The following is a 17055-nucleotide window of genomic DNA, read 5'->3' as shown; positions in this document are numbered from 1 at the left end:
ACACAACCACATCTACCTGTCTTTTGAGGCCAGTTTTATGGAGACACTAGTTGCGGGCTTTTGCTTTTGCACAGACAAGGCGTGCTGCTCTTGCTAGCCGTATTTGGGGAGACATTTAATACTTCATTTAATATATGTCAGCATATATTTGCTGTATTTTCCCATGGAGTTTGCCCTATAAATGGCAGCGTATGGACAGAGTGACTTAGGCAAGCCGCGGGACCTGCTGTGCAGCGTCTGCCTGCATGGGCTCTGGCTGCCTGTGGTGTTTTCCTCTAAATATAACTTTGTGAATTCTGCTGAGGATCTGAAGCTGAAGTTCAGCCCTCCTTCTCTGGCATATGGGGTGTGTGGGGGGGTGTTGTGAGGTGAAGAGGTGAGGGCTGGGCAGGTAGAACCCCTTATGTGACACGCTGTCTGAGTTTCTTTGCCCTCGTTGCTGAGACAAAATTTCCAACTCCCAAAGTTAAGTGGGGAAGGGTTTATTTAGCTCACAGTTTGCAGAGGTTTCAGTGTATCATGGGCTGTTGCAAGGCAGCGTGGCGCGGGGCAGAGGGCCGTTCATGGTGCCCACGAGGCAGCAGAAGCAACGAGGGGGAGCAAGCCTCTCTCTGTCCCTTGTGTTGTATCCAGCCCACAGGACATGGTGGTGACAAACCAGCGAGGGGACGGATTTGGGGGTCGCACACCCTTGATTCCAGCCTCACACACTCTAGATCCAGGCTCCTCTGAAGAAGCCCTCTGACTGCATGAGGCTTTTGGGGGCACATCTAGACACAGCCATAACGCACATGATGGCAGAACTGAATGCCTGACATGGACAAAAACAAGCCTTATCCAAGGGTACTGAGAGGGTGCTGATGAGTCAGAACAGGCGCAGGGCAGCCTTCAAGGAACTTCTGTTCCCGTGAGGTAGTGCAAGCAGCAGCCGGCACATGTGTAGACACCGTTATTGTTTCACATAGTAAGTGCTATGGCTTCATAGAGCATGGCCGGATGGGGAGGAATTCTTTAAAAGAAGTAGGTGACATGAATAATTGAGGGAAGAAAGGATGGAATGGAGTCTTAGCACACCAGGCAGATGGAGCGACTAATGTAGAGACCCTACAGTGGGGATTAGCAGGGGATCCTACATGTGAAGAGGAACACCCTGCTAGACATCGGGGAAGGTCTCCACAAGCTAACTGGAGCTGTGGGTTTGGAGCTAGGGAGCAGACAAGTCTAGAGAACGGTGAGTCATTCTGGGAAGTGGGGTGAAAGAGAAAGGTGGACACAGAGGTGAACGCCCCGCCAGGCACAGAAAGCCCGTGGCTGTGGTGTGGTTGGAGGGGGGCTCCTAGGCTCTCCAGGAATGGCGCACGCAGGTGCCTCAGCAGTGATTCCCAGGTGCTGTTGGCCCTAATGGCGGTCACTGTTTGAAAACCACTTTCCCACCTCTCTGGTGCCTTCAAGAAGGTGTGGTTATCCGGGTACGAATTTAACCTATTTTTAGAGTAGAGAGATACACACTGTTCTTGAAACCAGAATCTGGGTTCATGTCTGCATTTTTTTTCCTCAACAAATGGGAGTCTCATACTGATGTTTTGTTGGGCTGTAAAATATGGTCTCATCAACTTCCAGGAGCTGCTTTGGAATGCTACACAGTTACTGGAGTTTCACTGTAGTGATGTACCAAACATCCATAATCAAAATTAATTTGAACATCCAGTTAATCTTTTCTTCAGGTTGAAATGTTTACGTAAAAATAAAACCAATACCAGAAACATAAGAAAAATGAGCCATGTTTTGTAGCTGATTTATATTACTACTTGTACTGAGAAATGTGAGGCTTAAAACGTTAGTTCATTATGATTAATTTAAATATACAGGAGCTCTTTGTGGAATGGATTTAACATAACTAAGCAATGAAAAATAAAAATTTTCAGGAGAATCCCGCAAAGACATTTGATTTCTCTATTCTTCTGGCACAATTCTCATTTGAAATTAATAGCTGTTTTTTGAGATAAATCTATCAGTTCTCCTAATTACAATGTGTTTCTAATTAGGCTTCAGAAGCCCTTCACAAATGGGTGATATACAATATTACCAAACCACTCACCTCCATTTACCATAAACAAGTACAGTGCGTGCTTACATTTTAAAAAGTTCTGCACAGGTGCTTTAATTGTTAAAAATGCCTGCTTCAGCATTTCCTGGTGATCATCCTTTAATCACTCTCATTCTATTTCCGCAAGGTATGAAGGCAGTATACTATTAGCTTATTATTTAATAGCTATGTGCTGAACATTAAGAATTGTTCTAAGTGGATGCAATCACTGCTGTTACAGAGCTCCTGTCCTAGTGGAAAGAGCAGAGAATGACGCACTTACCTAGCGCCTGGCAGGAGAGAATAGTGCCCGGATGGCTGTGGCCGCACCGTGCAGCAGCAGCAGTACCAACCCCCGATGCACCCAGTTATTTTAAATATTTTCTTCGTGGTTCCCATACCCAAATAGCTTCAGTTTCTGTATATTTTGTACTTATTTGTGTGTTGCTATACAAGGATTATTCAACAGTTTTGTATGCAGAGTTTAAACCATCAATTACCAGAAGCTTACTACATGAATGAGGGGAGAAGTAGCTATTCTAAAGTCAAAAATAACCGCTGAGGTACTTCTTTCTAGAAATTTCTTTTTCTCCTTTGAAAATAACACACATTCACTGATAAACATTTGTTAAAAATGGAAAAGTGAAAAGAAGTTTCAAAAAATAAAAGCACCTGTTGAACCACCATTCAAAGAAAACCACTCTTATTTTCTGAACATCTTCTTTCTTTTGTTTTCGGTTGAATTTTCTCTGATTACAAGTTTTATAGTATTGTAGGCTTCCTTTATAGTATTGTAGCACTATAAATACACTTCTACATGCTACTAAAACCACTAGAGGCAGATCTGACGTTCTTATTTCTTTTTTTCTTTAATTTGAACATGGATTTGTATGATGTTGTTTAGTTGACTCCCACCACCCCCCAAAAAAGAAAGAAGCAGAAGCTGGCTATTCCCAGTAGGTGAGCATATTACTGTGTTGAGAAAGTGACACCCCTGGAGAAGAGGTGGAAATTCCCCTTTCTCAAAAACCTCACCCTCTGCATCTCTTCCATTTAGCTGTTTCTGTCATATCCTCTGTAACTAAAATCCAGTACGCAAATTGTCATGCTGCTTCCTGAAAATGCAAAGAGCCTGTCATATCATAAGCAATCTTGAAAGAGAAAAAGCGGAGAGCTTACCCTATGTGAATCTGAGACGCACTGTGGTAATCATGATTGTGTGCTCCTGACATACGGGTCAACAAAGAGACTATGCAACCGAAGAATGAGGTCTGAAGTAGACGTCGTATAGTCGGGTAGTTTCCAGCAAAGGTATGAAAGCTTTTCAGAGGGGAATAGAATGTTCTTTCAATAAATAGTTCTAGAGCAAATAGATGTGCGTATGAAAAAACCCCTCAAATCCTACCTCACACCATATGCAAAAAGTAACTGAAGATGAATCATAGGTCTAAAATGTAACAGCTGAACTATAAGTCTTAAAGGAAATGGCTGTCCCACCAAGGTGTGAAACCAGTGTGGGTTGGCTGTGTGCTTGCGGCGGCCTCCCCAGGCAGCTGCTCACTGCCCACTTTGCCCTGGAGGTTGTGCAGAGGGTCGTCAGCGCTTGGGTTAGCAGCCGGCAGTTCGTGTTATGTGGCCGGTGTTTCACGGGGTGAGATTAATATTTCATTCTCAAAGCCACATCAAAATATCCCTGCATAGAAGTGGTCTTACGAAAATGTCACTTATTCATGAGGCTATGGGGCCTGTCCAAAATATGGCCTCTGGGGTGCTTTCTGGCTTTGAATGTTCTTTGGATTTATAAAATGATCAAAGGTTGGGCTGGGGATATAGCTCAGTGGCACAAGTGCCTGCCTGGCAAGCATGAGGTCCTGAGTTTGATTCCGGGTAACAAAAAAAAAGAAAGAAAGAAAGAATGCCAAGTGGGATGTTTAGGATGCAGGAGCAAAAGGCCCAGAACGCACGCAGGGTGTGGGTTTGAGGGGCTGTGGGTCTGCCTGCGTGGCAGCCCACCCTGGGCTGAGCGCCGTGGGGCACGGGAGGAGGGGCGCCGCGGGAGAAGGCAGCCCGGCCTCTGAGCAGCTTCCTCGTTCAGTTGGGTGACGCACCCTGACGGCAGGGAGGGAAGGGCCCTGCAGGAAGCACCTTCCCCGGATGGCCACTGCGTCTGCTCAGGCCCTTGTAGGCATCAGCTTCCTTGTCCGAAACGAGGACCTTGAGTTTGTCCGCAACGAGGACCTTGAGTTTGTCCGCAACGAGGACCTTGAGTTTGTCCGCAAGAACTTTCTCTTCTTGATGTTTTGATCTAATGTGTTGTTTCGTTAACCAGGCGCTTTTAATGAAATGCAAGAAAAGCCGATGTAGAAAGATGACTCAGGAGAGTCCCTGAAGAGGGTTAGCGGCAGCGTCTTGTCAACTGTGTGCAAATTGCTTTCCTAACCCCTCACCTCCCCCAGAGTTAGTGACCGGCAGGCAAAATAAAAGCTGTCTTGGTCTCTGAAGCAGAGAGTGCCAAAGGAGACCAGCTTGTTATCTTACAGGAATCTGTCCCCGCAAGAAACCCCCAAAGGTCCTCTGCTTGATTACACACGAAAGGAAGCAGCATGCTAGGGAAATAATAGAGGCTTCGCTTTTTATTCTTGTGTAGCTCTCTTCCTATTATCAGTTTCTTGGTGAGCTTTTTATGGCAGGTATGGAGTGGAGGATTTAATCCCCGTTAGTCTCCCTGGTACCTTTTGATGTCCATGGTGTGGTATTCTTACCCTTTTCCCCCAGGCGGGGAGCTTGAGGCTTAGAGCCCAGACAGAGGCCAGATGGGAACCTGGGCAGTGTCACCAGTCTCACAGGTCCACCCTCAGCCAACCTGTGAATTGTCACAGGCCTCCCAATCGTTGTGCTTCCCTACTTCCTGTAACCCAGGGCCTCTTTTATTTGTCTCTTTTAGCACTACCTTTGCACTAAAAGTTCTGAGTTTTGAACTATTTTTCATGACGTAACTCTGAAATCCTGTGCATTATTGTATGTGTAGAGTCAACTTAAGTAAATTGACACCTCTAAATTTATTGCAATGGACCTTAATACTCTTCATGTTTATTAACTGTTTTGATGCCATTTTAAGTGTTCTGGCACTTAACAAATATGCCACTGTTCAGTACCGCAGTTGTATCAATGTGCTTTATTTATTCATCCAAACAGTTGTCACACTCACTGATCAGAGTGAGACCAAGGAAGGAGTGCCTGAGCACAGTGCCAGGTACAACTCCATGGGGTGCCCCCCGCCCCAGGCAGGTTCTGGGAGCCAGTGGTGATGGAAGGTATTCAACAGCTGTTTTCATGGTAATGTAAGAAACCTTACTTTCACTTGTGTTTTAATCCATGTATAGAGAAATGCTCTGCAATTTGACCATGCAGTGCAAGTTCCCTTGGTAAATGATTTCTTGTTTTTCTCCTAGATTTGTTTGTGGAAATTACCAATATGTGCTTCCAAATGACAGTGATTATGTTTTAATGTCAGTAAAATTCAGTGGGAACCTTTTCCCCAATATCTGGAATTCCTATAATGTAGAGTAGGGATGGTAAATGAATTAACAGCCAAAGTAAACAAACCCTAAAACATTGATGTGGAAATAATATTACTACCTCTGCCTTCCAACTAAATTAGAGAAATTAAGAAATAATCAGGTATTGAACAAATGGAATTTCCCTTTGGGATTTATAAAATAAGCAGGAGGTGTTCAGGTCTGTCCTTTAGGGAAGCTTGCTAAGATGAAAGACTTTTTCTTCTGTGGCCCACTCAAGAGGTATCTTCACCTGCACCCCATGAGTGTGTGTGCTTTTCAGCCTGGTGAAACATCACACTCTGGATGTCTATGACCCATGCTGTCGGCCATTTTATCATTCATGTTTTTGTGCAGTCAGTTTAGAATCTTAATGAGTTTTGAAGTCAAAATTAGATGTCAATTTGCACTTGATAGCTTGAGTGTCATAGTACATTTTTAATTTAATAAAAGCTCCTTTAATAGTTTAATTGCCATCTTCAATTTCTGGTAATCAAGTCTGACAACAAAAACAATCTTGGAAGCTAAAATTTGAAGATTGAAGAGATTGATGATTTTCAGCTTTTGTAGGCCATGGATTATATGTTTAAAAGGCAGATGTTTTTAAACAACGTTTTATGAAACATTTTTTCACAATCTATGGGTAGTCATTTTGATATACATCATCAAATCAATTACCAGAAAAAAAAATGTGAATGATTGCAAAATATGCTTTGAAATTATATCAGAGAATTGGTTTCAAATTATCATATAAATTAGAAAAATACTTTAAATCACTTCTAGTTCTTTTATTTACAATCACTGTGATTAATAATAAAGACCAGTGGCTCCAGGGCTAGCCTGTCTCTGAAGTGTTCTGGGGGAGAATCCATTCCAGGCCTTTTCCTTATCTGCTGCTGCCAGCAGTTCCTGGATTCTTGGCATTCCAGTCTGCCTTGGAGTCCGTGGGGTTCTCTGGCAGGCCTTCCTCGGGTCTCCTGTGCTTGTAAAGGTATCAGTCACTAGATTAGGGCCCACCTTGATGCAGCAGGGCTTCATCTGACCTGGTCTTAGCTATAAAGACCCCATTCCCCAGTGAGCTCAGCCTCACCAGTAGTGAAGGCTAGGACTTCTACATGTCTTCTGGGAGGGCACCAGTCAATAGTTACAGTGAAACAGCCTAAGACAGAGGCTGGGAGGGGACGGCAGCAATATGAACACATATGAGCCTCTTTACCTTTCCTTAAAATCCTGACTGTGGACCATCTGTTAGTATGTTAGGTAATTACAGCCTCGGGCTATTTATGATTTAATAAAGTTGTAATTTATCTCTGGAACATTTTTCCACTGACCTATTGTTTTAGAAGTATTTTCAATGTATGTTCTCAGACCAGATACTGAAACAACTCAGACTACATTTAGTTTTTTGTATTTGCCTGTGATGAAATACTTCTACATTGTGTGACATTTCTAATAGTATAGAAAATTACCTGTTTTGCCTTTAACAAAACCTCTTCTGGTCAAACTTATTTAAATCTTTATAGCAATTGTACTGATTGTGAAAATGTTTTATGTTTATAGTAGTTATACTGTAATAGACTGTGGAAATATGAAATAATCGTAATAGTTAATCATAACAGTGCTGTTAGAAGCTAAATTCTTATGGTGCATTGTCTCACTTATTCCTGAGAATGACCACTGAGGCGAGACTCCCATTGTTCTTTCCACATGTCCCCAGACTTGTCCGAGAGCTCCCAGGTGATCAGTGAACAAGGGCTGGAACTGGACAGTGTGACACTTCAGATGCACTCTCATGCTCTGTGATGTATGTATTTGTTTCTTTTCTATCCAAAGCCTGTGAAATTGCTCATCAGTGTGATGTTAACTAAATCTTTTGAGATCTTTGTAAATTCACATACAGTTGAGTGAAACAGTACAGAAAGATGTCTTTTATTCTTTACCAGATACACAGAGTGTTTTCATCTTCCAAAACTCTGATATTGAATCGTAACCCATACGTTGATGCTGACGCTGCAAAGATTCAGAATATTCCTGACATCTTCAGATGTCGCTCTCCCTTCTGTAGCTCCTTTTGCATCTCCTCAGCCTTCCTTCTTCCTGACATCCACTAATATGTCCTGTGACTTCAGGAAGGAGCCTGCTGCACCCTAACCTTTGGGTAATGAGCTGTTTCTTTGTCCAGCAGAATTTTTTAGAGATTCATCTGGGTGCTTGCAAGGATCAGTAGTCCATTTCATTCCCATGTAGTATTCCACAGTGATTGTTTCCAGGTGGGACTGTGATTACTCTATAGTCCAAATACTGAGCAAATAAAGTTTCAAGGAATATTCATGGACAAGTTCTTGAGTGAAGATATCTTATTTTTCTTGGATAAATCCTAAGAGTGTGACTACTGTAGTATTTGTTAGTTTCATGTTTGGTTTTATAAATTAAATTGCCAGATTTTTTCAAAGTAGCACATAGTTTGATGTATATTTACAGAACTTACATTTGAAATTCCACTTGCCACAAATGACTCTGAGGATTTGACATCAAATGCAATCTATAATTGTTTTGAAACATGGATTTTTAAAGCTGTTATTTGAATAACTAGATTCACTAGTAGATAAGCCCAGTATTCTACTTAGCTTTTATATCATAATGAGATTTCATCTTTCTCTATTCGTTGCTCCATGTTAAAAGAACATACACTTCCTAGAATTTGTTAATAGTTATTAATAAAATGATGCCTTCTTTTATAAGTTAAAAGCTATGTCTAATTGATTTGACCTCCAACAAAATTTTCTGTGCATCCAGTTGAGGTGCAGCTTTTTAAAATTTTTATTTTTATGTTTTTTATTTTAAAGAGTAAAAATAATAACAAAGACAAAAACAAACCAACACAGACATGATAAAAGCGATGTAGCAGCCTTGCCTGTACCCTAGTGCAGGATCTGGTCTAGTGCAGGAGTCATTTGTGGGAGCTGTTTGTTGTGTTGAAATTTGTTTGTAGCTGTTCTCTTCCTGAGTATCCTTGTAAACAGCCTTTATAACAGTTTAGTATCTCAAGACCCTGGCCAGGGTGTGAGCCTTCTCATGGGACAATAGCAAGAATGTTTAATTTTTAACTTTTGCACATAGTTTCTTAACTCATTGCTCATGACTGCTGGATTTTTCTTTAGAGATATTTTTTCCACATGGCATCTAGCATTAACTATTTGATTAGTCCTGTGGTATTTCACTTTTTAACTCAGATTTTCTTTATTAACTTTTCAGGTGATGTCATCATTTTATTTTGCTTTTATAATCCTTTTGATTGCTATGATTTCTGTTTACATATAGTTTAGGAATAAAATTTTTACAGTTTTTTAGTATTTGTATAGATAAAGCTCTGAAATAAACAATATTTATATATATATGTATTTTATTTTATTTTATTTTTTGGTACTAGGAATCAAACTCAAGACCTTGCACTTGCCAGGCAGGCAATGTGCCACTGAGCTATATCCCCAGCCCAGGGAATAAAATTTTCACAGTTTTTAAGTATTTGTATAAAGCTCAGAAATAAATAACATTTTAAAAGTACTGTATACATCTTAACTTCCAACAGGTAGTCAGCATTTAACCTCATGTACAATAGGAATTCAAAAGTTAGATTTCAAAAGTAATGCTCAGGAAACTTGGGTTTATTATGAACAGCCATAACTTGCCGCCTTTAACAATCACAATGGGTGTAATTTCTCATGTAATGCCTGGGTGCATTTCCTTACATGGGTTAAGGTTATCAAGTAAAAGCTACACCTCAGACAGGTGTAGAGACAAAGGCCTATAATTCCAGCAGTCTTTGAAGCTGAAGCAGGAGGACTGCAAGATAAAGCCCAGCCTGTGCAATTTAGCAACTTAGCCAAACCCTCTCTCAAAATAAAAAATAAAAAATGCATTGGGGTTGTAGCTTGGTGTTAGGTCCTGGGTTCACCCCCAGTACTGGAGAAAAGAAATACACCTCGCTAAACCTTAGGAAACTATTCTTTAAGCATGTGACTTGAGTCAAGTGAATAGAAACTTTGTTTCTTTGTTAAAAATGAGTATTATGATCCAGGTGTGATGGTACAAGCCTATAATCCCAGGGTTTCCCAGGCTGAGGCAGGAGGGTTGCAAGTCTGAAACCAATCTGGACTATAGAGTAAAACTCTTTATCTCAAAAATTAAAGAAATGAACATTATGTGCAAAAGGGACCTTCATGATGTTGAAAAGGTTGTGTACCATGTTGTCTTGGTGGGTTTTCTGTTACTATCACAGATTCCTTGAGATTGGGTATTTTATAAAGAGGCCGATCTAGCTCACAGTCTTCTGGTGAGGGCCTTGTGCTGGGTTAGTTCATGGCAGAGAAGTGGAAAGGGGAAAAGTGTGCACAGGAAGTGCACTTCTGTGATGGAGAAGGAGGTGGAGGTGGACCTGATTTAACACAGCTCCTTTCACCTTAACTGAGGTAGTCCTCTGGCCTGACTCATTCCCTGTGCATTTAGGAGTCTCAAGAAATCTGAGCCGGTCTCTGGAGAAAGACATCAATCCAGGCATGATGGCAGCACCCCCATGGTAAATGCCTCCCTGTAAGCCTCTCTTCTGAAAGAGTCCAGCTCCTGGCCATCCCATTACATTGGATACCAGGCTTCAGCCAGGAAACTCTGCCGCCAAGCCATGCACAAACGGTAGCACCCCTGTATGAAGTGAGCACGTCTGCTCTGTCAGTCTTGCCACCATGGCCAGTTAGGGGCCAGGTGACTCCATACTGTGGGACTCTGTCCTCTGCATTGCAGTGTATCCAGCAGTTTCCCTGGAGGCTAGTAGCCCCCTTCCCTGAAGATAGTGACCCTTAGAACCAGCTCCAGATACTGTCCTCGGGGCAGGTCTCCCCTCTTGAAAATAACCAAGCTTGAATGAAATGTGGCAGAAGAAGGTGGCATCTCCCACCGTGACCAGGAAATTGATGTTTCTGCATGTGTACCTGGTGCACCCAATCGATTAGGCTGATTTAAGCTGTGTAGTAAAAGAAACAAATTTTCTCTGTCCCTCCCTTTGTTTTCACACTAAGGTGTTCGGCATGTTTCGTCGCAGGAGGTGCTGTGCAGCTGGCATCCAGGAACAATCCCAGCTGTCCTTCTGACCCCTGCTCCTCAGCAAAATGTCCATTCTTCTCCGCATCTGATGTCTAATGTCCTCCCAACATTCTAATGTCCATTCTTTCTCAAGTCTCTGTATGATGAGCGAGTGAATCTTACATGTTTTGAGCTAAAGATCTTAAAAACTCCTAATAGCTTCCTGATTTACCCTCCCTAATGAGGTTTGAGTTTGGGTAGGCTTGAGGCTGGGAAGGATAGGTTAAGTGGAAAATTTTAAATTGGGGCCAGGCCAGGGACAAAGATGTTTTTGGTCTAATCAGCTCTTTAGTGCTTGGAGCACATCATAGAGCTGTGTTTTGTTTGAACCTGACAATGGAAATCATGACTTCAAAAGACTAGAAAGTTGCTTATCACACTGAGATAAAGGCCAGCCCAGTATCTCTCACAGCTAAGCATTGAGTGAATGACAGGGAAACTTGGTGGCTTTGTGGGCCCGAAGCCTGGGCTTGGGTAGGCAGCTTTCCATTCCTGAGAGAAATCTCTGAGTTGCCCTTGATGCCCTAAATTTCCCTATCACCTGTATGCTGTCAAAGCACCAGATCTCAGGGGTTGTTTTGTTTGACCATCTCTTGAATATTTGGGTCACTACTCCATTGGGTGTTTGAACACTGAAACACTCTTTTAGCAAAGTATCTAAGCATCTCTCTTCCAGTCCCCAGCTATGGCCAAATTCTTAAGTATGAATTTTGATGAATCACAAAAAGCTGGACCTTCCACGCATGGCCCTCTCTTTTCTACTCAGCTTTATCTTCCAGTAAGAGAAACCCAGTTTCCAGCATCAAAGTTTTTTCCTGATGCCTGAGTGACAGTCATTACTGTTCTGTGCCTTTGCTTATGTTTTTAGTATTACATGGAAGGAAAATATTTTTTCCGGCCACCCGATCAGATTTTCACTCACAGCCCCAGGTTCAGCTGCAGCCTTCCTCCTGCACAGAGCTACCCACACCTCATCCTCCAGTGATCTCCACTTGCTTCTACTCTTGAAGTACTGAGTTCATGCATTAATCAGCCAGTGAGGTTGACCTTAGCAGTGTAAAGCTTTGTGATGGCGGTTTGTGTATACTTTTTGTCACCTCCTTCAACTAATTAGTAAATCCAGAAAGATAAATATTTTGTGTCCTTTGCATTTCATGTAGCATATTACTATGTGCATAACAAGTGTAGTAGAGACTTATATTAATGGCTGGCCAGGCACTGTATGTATTCTATGATTTTATTTTAAAGCCACAATCCAGAGCTTCACAGAAATTGATGTAGCCCTATGCAGCCCCATGTTTAAGTAAAGAACTGTAAGATGTCAGAGAAAAGAGCTTTCTTAGATAGGAAGCTGAGAAAGATACCTTGAAAAATAAAAGTCAGAGAGCAGTTTGTAAGAGAAATCTGCTTAACTGATTTGTGAAGATACATGAATTATGGTCCAGTTGTCATTTTGGATATGAAATATACGTCCGTTTGAACTGCTTAGCTAATGCAGATGAGTCGTGGAGACATTTGCACGCAGCATTCTGAGTGACTTGATTTTCTTCTTCCCAGACGTGCAGGTATCTCTTGCCCCTGCATATGTGGGCGTCTGAAAGTGCCGCTGTCAAACACTCTCAGGCATGGAGACCTCTTCGATGCTTTCGTCGCTGAATGATGAGTTTAAGCCTGACAACTACATCGAGCCTCACTACAAGGAGGGGTACCGAGTAGCCGTTGACACTCTGATCGAACATGGATTAGAAGCGTACCAAGAATTTCTTGCCAAAGAACGAGTTTCAGATTTTTTAGCTGAGGAAGAAATTAATTATATCCTGAAAAATGCCCAGAAGCCCGCACAGAGCACTGCACATGGAAATGATAACACCTGCGATGACAACTCGTCCTCCGGGACATACTGGCCTCTCGAGTCTGACGTGGAAGCTCCCAATCTTGATCTGGGCTGGCCGTATGTGATGCCCGGGCTCCTGGGGGGCACCCACATAGACCTCCTCTTCCACCCCCCCAGAGCGCAGCTGCTAACTATAAAGGAAACTATTCGGAAGATGATCAAGGAAGCAAGAAAGGTAATACTATTTCTGTTTTGAAATGTGGAAACTAAAATGTGTAGTAACATCTGTGTATGTTAATAAAAGATCTTCTATATGTGTGGGCCAGGTCCTTATTTTTAGGAAAGGTACCTGTGGATTCATAAGCAGCTTATACTTCCCGTATGTCACACGTACCTGAGCGAGAGGCAGTATGTCTCAGTTCAAGGTGGAGATCCCTCTTTTTTTAGGGTACCCCAGGGTAATAGATAGACTTAGAATAGAGTGATTTGATGCATTTCCAAATTTAAAGCACTTAAAGTTTTCTTTATTCTCTGAAAAGAAATATATTGGTGAATCTGGTGATATTTTCTTTGTTCTCAATAGAACTAATTCTGGTTTATGTGATTATATAAACTACAGTTTTATGTATCTGTTTTATGACTTATTTGGAAAGAGTATAAAAGCAACATGATAATTTAATCCTATAAAATAACGACGCCAGGCATTTAACATTTTAGGCCTTGGTGCTTTTTATCAACTATTTCTGTTGCCTTGTAAATCTCACAAGTCCTATTTTAGAGCTAAGATAAAACTCCAGAAGTATTCTTGTAGCCAACCAGTAGAAGTCATTGACAGTTTTGTATATATCCAGCATCATGGAAGACACTTTGGAGACTACATCAAAAATTCCCAAGCTCAACTTAGAATTTTAAAATGTTCAGACAAACAGTGATGATGTCTAATTAGAGTACCTATTAGCTATGGCGACTGGTGGCATACACGGTCATATCTAAAGAGGAAGCAAGAGGGTGCGTAATGGCATTTCGTCCATGCCAACACACAGAAATTATGAAACATGGAAATAATAAGATCTTTGAACTCTCGGTGACAGTATAGTTTCTATGACTGGCAACTAAAGCTCTGAACATCAGTTTAGAGGGACACAGTATTTTGAGGCTAATGTCAAGTGTGGGCTTTGCAAGCATAAAGTGATTTTTATCCTGAGCCTTCTGAAATCCAATAACCAGACTTTTCAGCTGTGTTAACATCTTGAGCAGTAGTATGTTACCAAACGTGCTAATGTATTCACACTGTTAAAAGTATAACATCAGAGTAATAGTTGACCAAATTGTATTGAATGAGTTGAAGGGTTAATTCAGATTTCTGAATTGAATCGGGTGTTTTTAAAATTGGGCCTTTTGTTCTATGAACCACTATAGTTGTATTTTATAAAATAACAGAAAACTGAAGAATGCATGTGTCCTAAAGGGAAAATAATATCGTATATTAACATTTACTTATTTTCTTTCTTTCTTTCCTTCTCTTTCTGGTGTGTGTGTATGTGTGTGTGTGTGTGTGTGTGGCACCAAAGATTGAACTCAGGGCCTTTGGATTGAGCTACATCATTCACCCTTTCAAAATTTGTGACAGGCTATCACTAAATCACTAAATTTAGCCCGAACTGGACTAAACTTGCAGTCCTCCTGCTTCAGCCTCCCAGAGTGTGGGGATTATAGGTGTGTGCCACCATGCCCAGCACATTTGCTTATGTTTGCTAGAGGACACAATATGCTTTTGAAAGTCACTAGTGACAGAGAACAGTGTCGCCCATTGGCTGCCCCATAGGTGCTGAGGAGAAGGTGTGCTTCCTGGATGCCGGGCAGGAGCACATATAAGGATAGTCTGGAAAGTTGGAAAATTCATATCATGCAGGTGAAGATAAACACCATGGTGACTTAGTGCTTACACACTCATCAGCCTGTTTTCTTTGGGGCATCACATTCAATGACACGAAACCGCTATAATTTAGGAGGTATTATTAGGTTGGGCTAGCGCTCACTGGAAAGTGTACGTTAGCTGTGACTTTTTGAGGTACTTGTTTTTTAAGGTGTGCTGTGTGTTTCGTGTGTCTCTAGAAGTAGTACCCTCCACCTGGGTTTTGGTCTGCTGGGCTCTGTCTTGAAAATAGCAAGTGGAGCAAAGTGAAGCATTTCCTCTACAACAATGTAACATTTTGCTTCTTTCCCTAAAAATCAAATGACATTAAATAAGACATAGAATGTTATGTATACCTATCTAAGCTGAACTGGAAAAAGAGATTTGAACTAATGGAGTATAATACAATTGAATATAAATCATAGCAGGTAACTTTGTTGTTGTCTTTTCAAAAACGTTGAAGAATATGCTAGCTTTTACCCGAATGCAATGAACACTGAGGGCAAATTGGCTATCTATGCGTGGAAGGCATATTTATCAAGTAATTTGGGAGATTTTTGCATCTGTCATTTATCTATTTAAAGATTTTTGAAGAATCAAATACTCTGGGAAAAATTCACAGACTTGATTAAAAAAAGTATTATTTAGCCTATAACTAAATATAGTCATATAAAAAATTTTATTTATTTAATTGTTATTTTGAAGAGAAAAGAAAACATAACAGCAATCAAGACAAAAACAAGACATTTTAAAATAAGGGAAAATATTATTACAAAATAACAGCTTGTCAGAACATGTTGCTTTTTAAAGATGAAGCCTGGTTTTCAACACTACCATCTACTCAACAGAAAGTCACGTTCTGTTGCGTCCTGCAGAAGCAGAATGCCTTTCAGGTTTTGAATCTTTCTCTGAGAATACGGTCTCTTTACAGCTGACTTAGTGGGTATGTCTGTATGAAGCGGACAGCCTCTTGTTTCCCTGAACTGCTGGAGTAAGGGAGGTTGCAATGGATAGAATAGTTTCTGGCTCCATTTCTCAAGGAGATTCCTCTGGTAATCAACACCGTAAAACTCTGCAGAAATATGAGGCCGAACAAGTAGGGATAAGAACTGGCAAAGGACAAAACCAAGAAGTGATTTCGGAAAAGGACAGATCTGTCTTCCATGTTCTGTTTACAGTGGAGGTGAGGCACTCATGGAAATAAATCTTAAATTAATTAAAAGAACGCAAATGTAATCTGCTTTGAGCTCTGAACAGTTAAAGTCTGATCATAAAGCACCAGGTTAGCCTTCTAGTACCTTATGAAAGGAGTTAAAAATACTGCTCTATCTCATCTGTCTTCACTGGCAGTAGTCTAAATGTTCTGTGTGTGCTGGTGATTGCACCTAGGGCCACACACATGCTGGCCAAGTGTGCCACCTCTCAGCTACACTCTCCACCCCTAAAATGTGTTTTTAATATCAGTGTTACGCTCTTATTCCTAGCTTAAACTACACTGCCTATGAATAGTTTTTCTTTTATAAATAGAAGATGCTTTTATAGTATTTTTAAAAACCTACCTTTTTAATCATTTATGCTTCTTGGGAGCTGTCCTTCAGCCATTGTTTCCAGGGTTTTCTTCCCTTTCTTTTGCATATTTGCTCATTTTGTTTAAGAATTTTCCTTTGGGGAAATCCAGTTATAGATATTATCTTCCATGTGCCCTAAAGGAACATATTTTAACTTATTTGGTTTTTTAGGCCCTTTCTGTTTTCTACTGTGTGTTGGACATAATTACAGTTGGGTCCATTTCATAAAGGCGGCTAGTGTCTGGCAACTTTGTCCCAAGTAATTACTTGTCTCCCAAGGAATGTTCCCAAGGTGATATGTGCATGTACTCCTAATTACTGTGAACTCATCTTGTGAACACATCCCCCTTAATTACTTTCAAAAGTCATCTTTCATTAGAGTAATTTTTTGTCCTAGTCTCTCAGCGTACCTACTTACCAGGTATGACGTCTGGTACCATCAAGCATGGAAATGTTTCACCAGAATGTCATTCGCCCTCGGTTCCCGGGTTCTAGCCTTGCTTCTTTTGTGAAATGGGATGCTTACTCTTGTGAAATACTGAATCAAGGAGACACATAGCTGAAGGAGAGTGAGAATTAGGGCACAGGAGTCCCGAAGTGTTCCGTCCACGTCGCTCAAGTTCAGGTCTCGGCTCCTCCCTGAGTCACTGGCACTGGGTGTGTCTGTTTGGCCCCAAGAGCTGTTAGTCACAGAGAACAATGTTACCTCTTACTGTAGTTGGCCCTTTGCATGCAGAGGAGGTGAGCACATAATGGGGTGCTCTGGGGAGCCCACTGGTGGCATAAAAGCAGCATAAATGAGAGGCTTGGCTCCCGAATGCAGCACTAACTAGTTTTGGCATTGAACAAGTCCTTGTACCTTCATAGGTAGGACTTATTTAGTAAAAGATAAGAACAAAAGCCTTTGGGCGTTTCTAAGATGTGGTATGCGTATCCAAGTTTTTTTTTTTTTTTTTTTT

General features: G+C 41.3%; 1 protein-coding gene and 1 long non-coding RNA gene across 3 annotated transcripts in view; one reads left to right on the top strand and one right to left on the bottom strand.

The window, feature by feature from the left end:
* The first annotated feature begins 7318 nt into the window (after positions 1-7318).
* The window catches only part of Fam83b (family with sequence similarity 83, member B), a 57904-nt gene continuing 48167 nt past the window's right edge, over positions 7319-17055 (top strand). The window contains exons 1-2 of the mRNA XM_005377589.2: positions 7319-7447; positions 12337-12848. Of these exons, the coding sequence (XP_005377646.1) occupies positions 12405-12848 (444 nt within the window). The 5' untranslated portion in view covers positions 7319-7447; positions 12337-12404. The remainder of the gene's footprint in view (positions 7448-12336; positions 12849-17055) is intronic.
* Positions 14604-16762, bottom strand: LOC102004791. 2 transcript variants are annotated; one of them, XR_001232844.1, is made up of 3 exons: positions 16515-16762; positions 16088-16231; positions 14604-14838 (listed from the first exon to the last, which is right to left on the bottom strand). It is a non-coding gene; the product is annotated as an uncharacterized LOC102004791 (long non-coding RNA). The 2 variants fall into 2 exon arrangements; XR_259909.1 differs by lacking the exon at positions 14604-14838 and adding an exon at positions 15293-15600.

Source organism: Chinchilla lanigera, unplaced genomic scaffold (assembly GCF_000276665.1).
Source record: "Chinchilla lanigera isolate Chin_1 unplaced genomic scaffold, ChiLan1.0 scaffold00010, whole genome shotgun sequence".
Taxonomy (NCBI): domain Eukaryota; kingdom Metazoa; phylum Chordata; class Mammalia; order Rodentia; family Chinchillidae; genus Chinchilla; species Chinchilla lanigera.
This window is presented reverse-complemented; position numbering and strand designations above follow the sequence as displayed.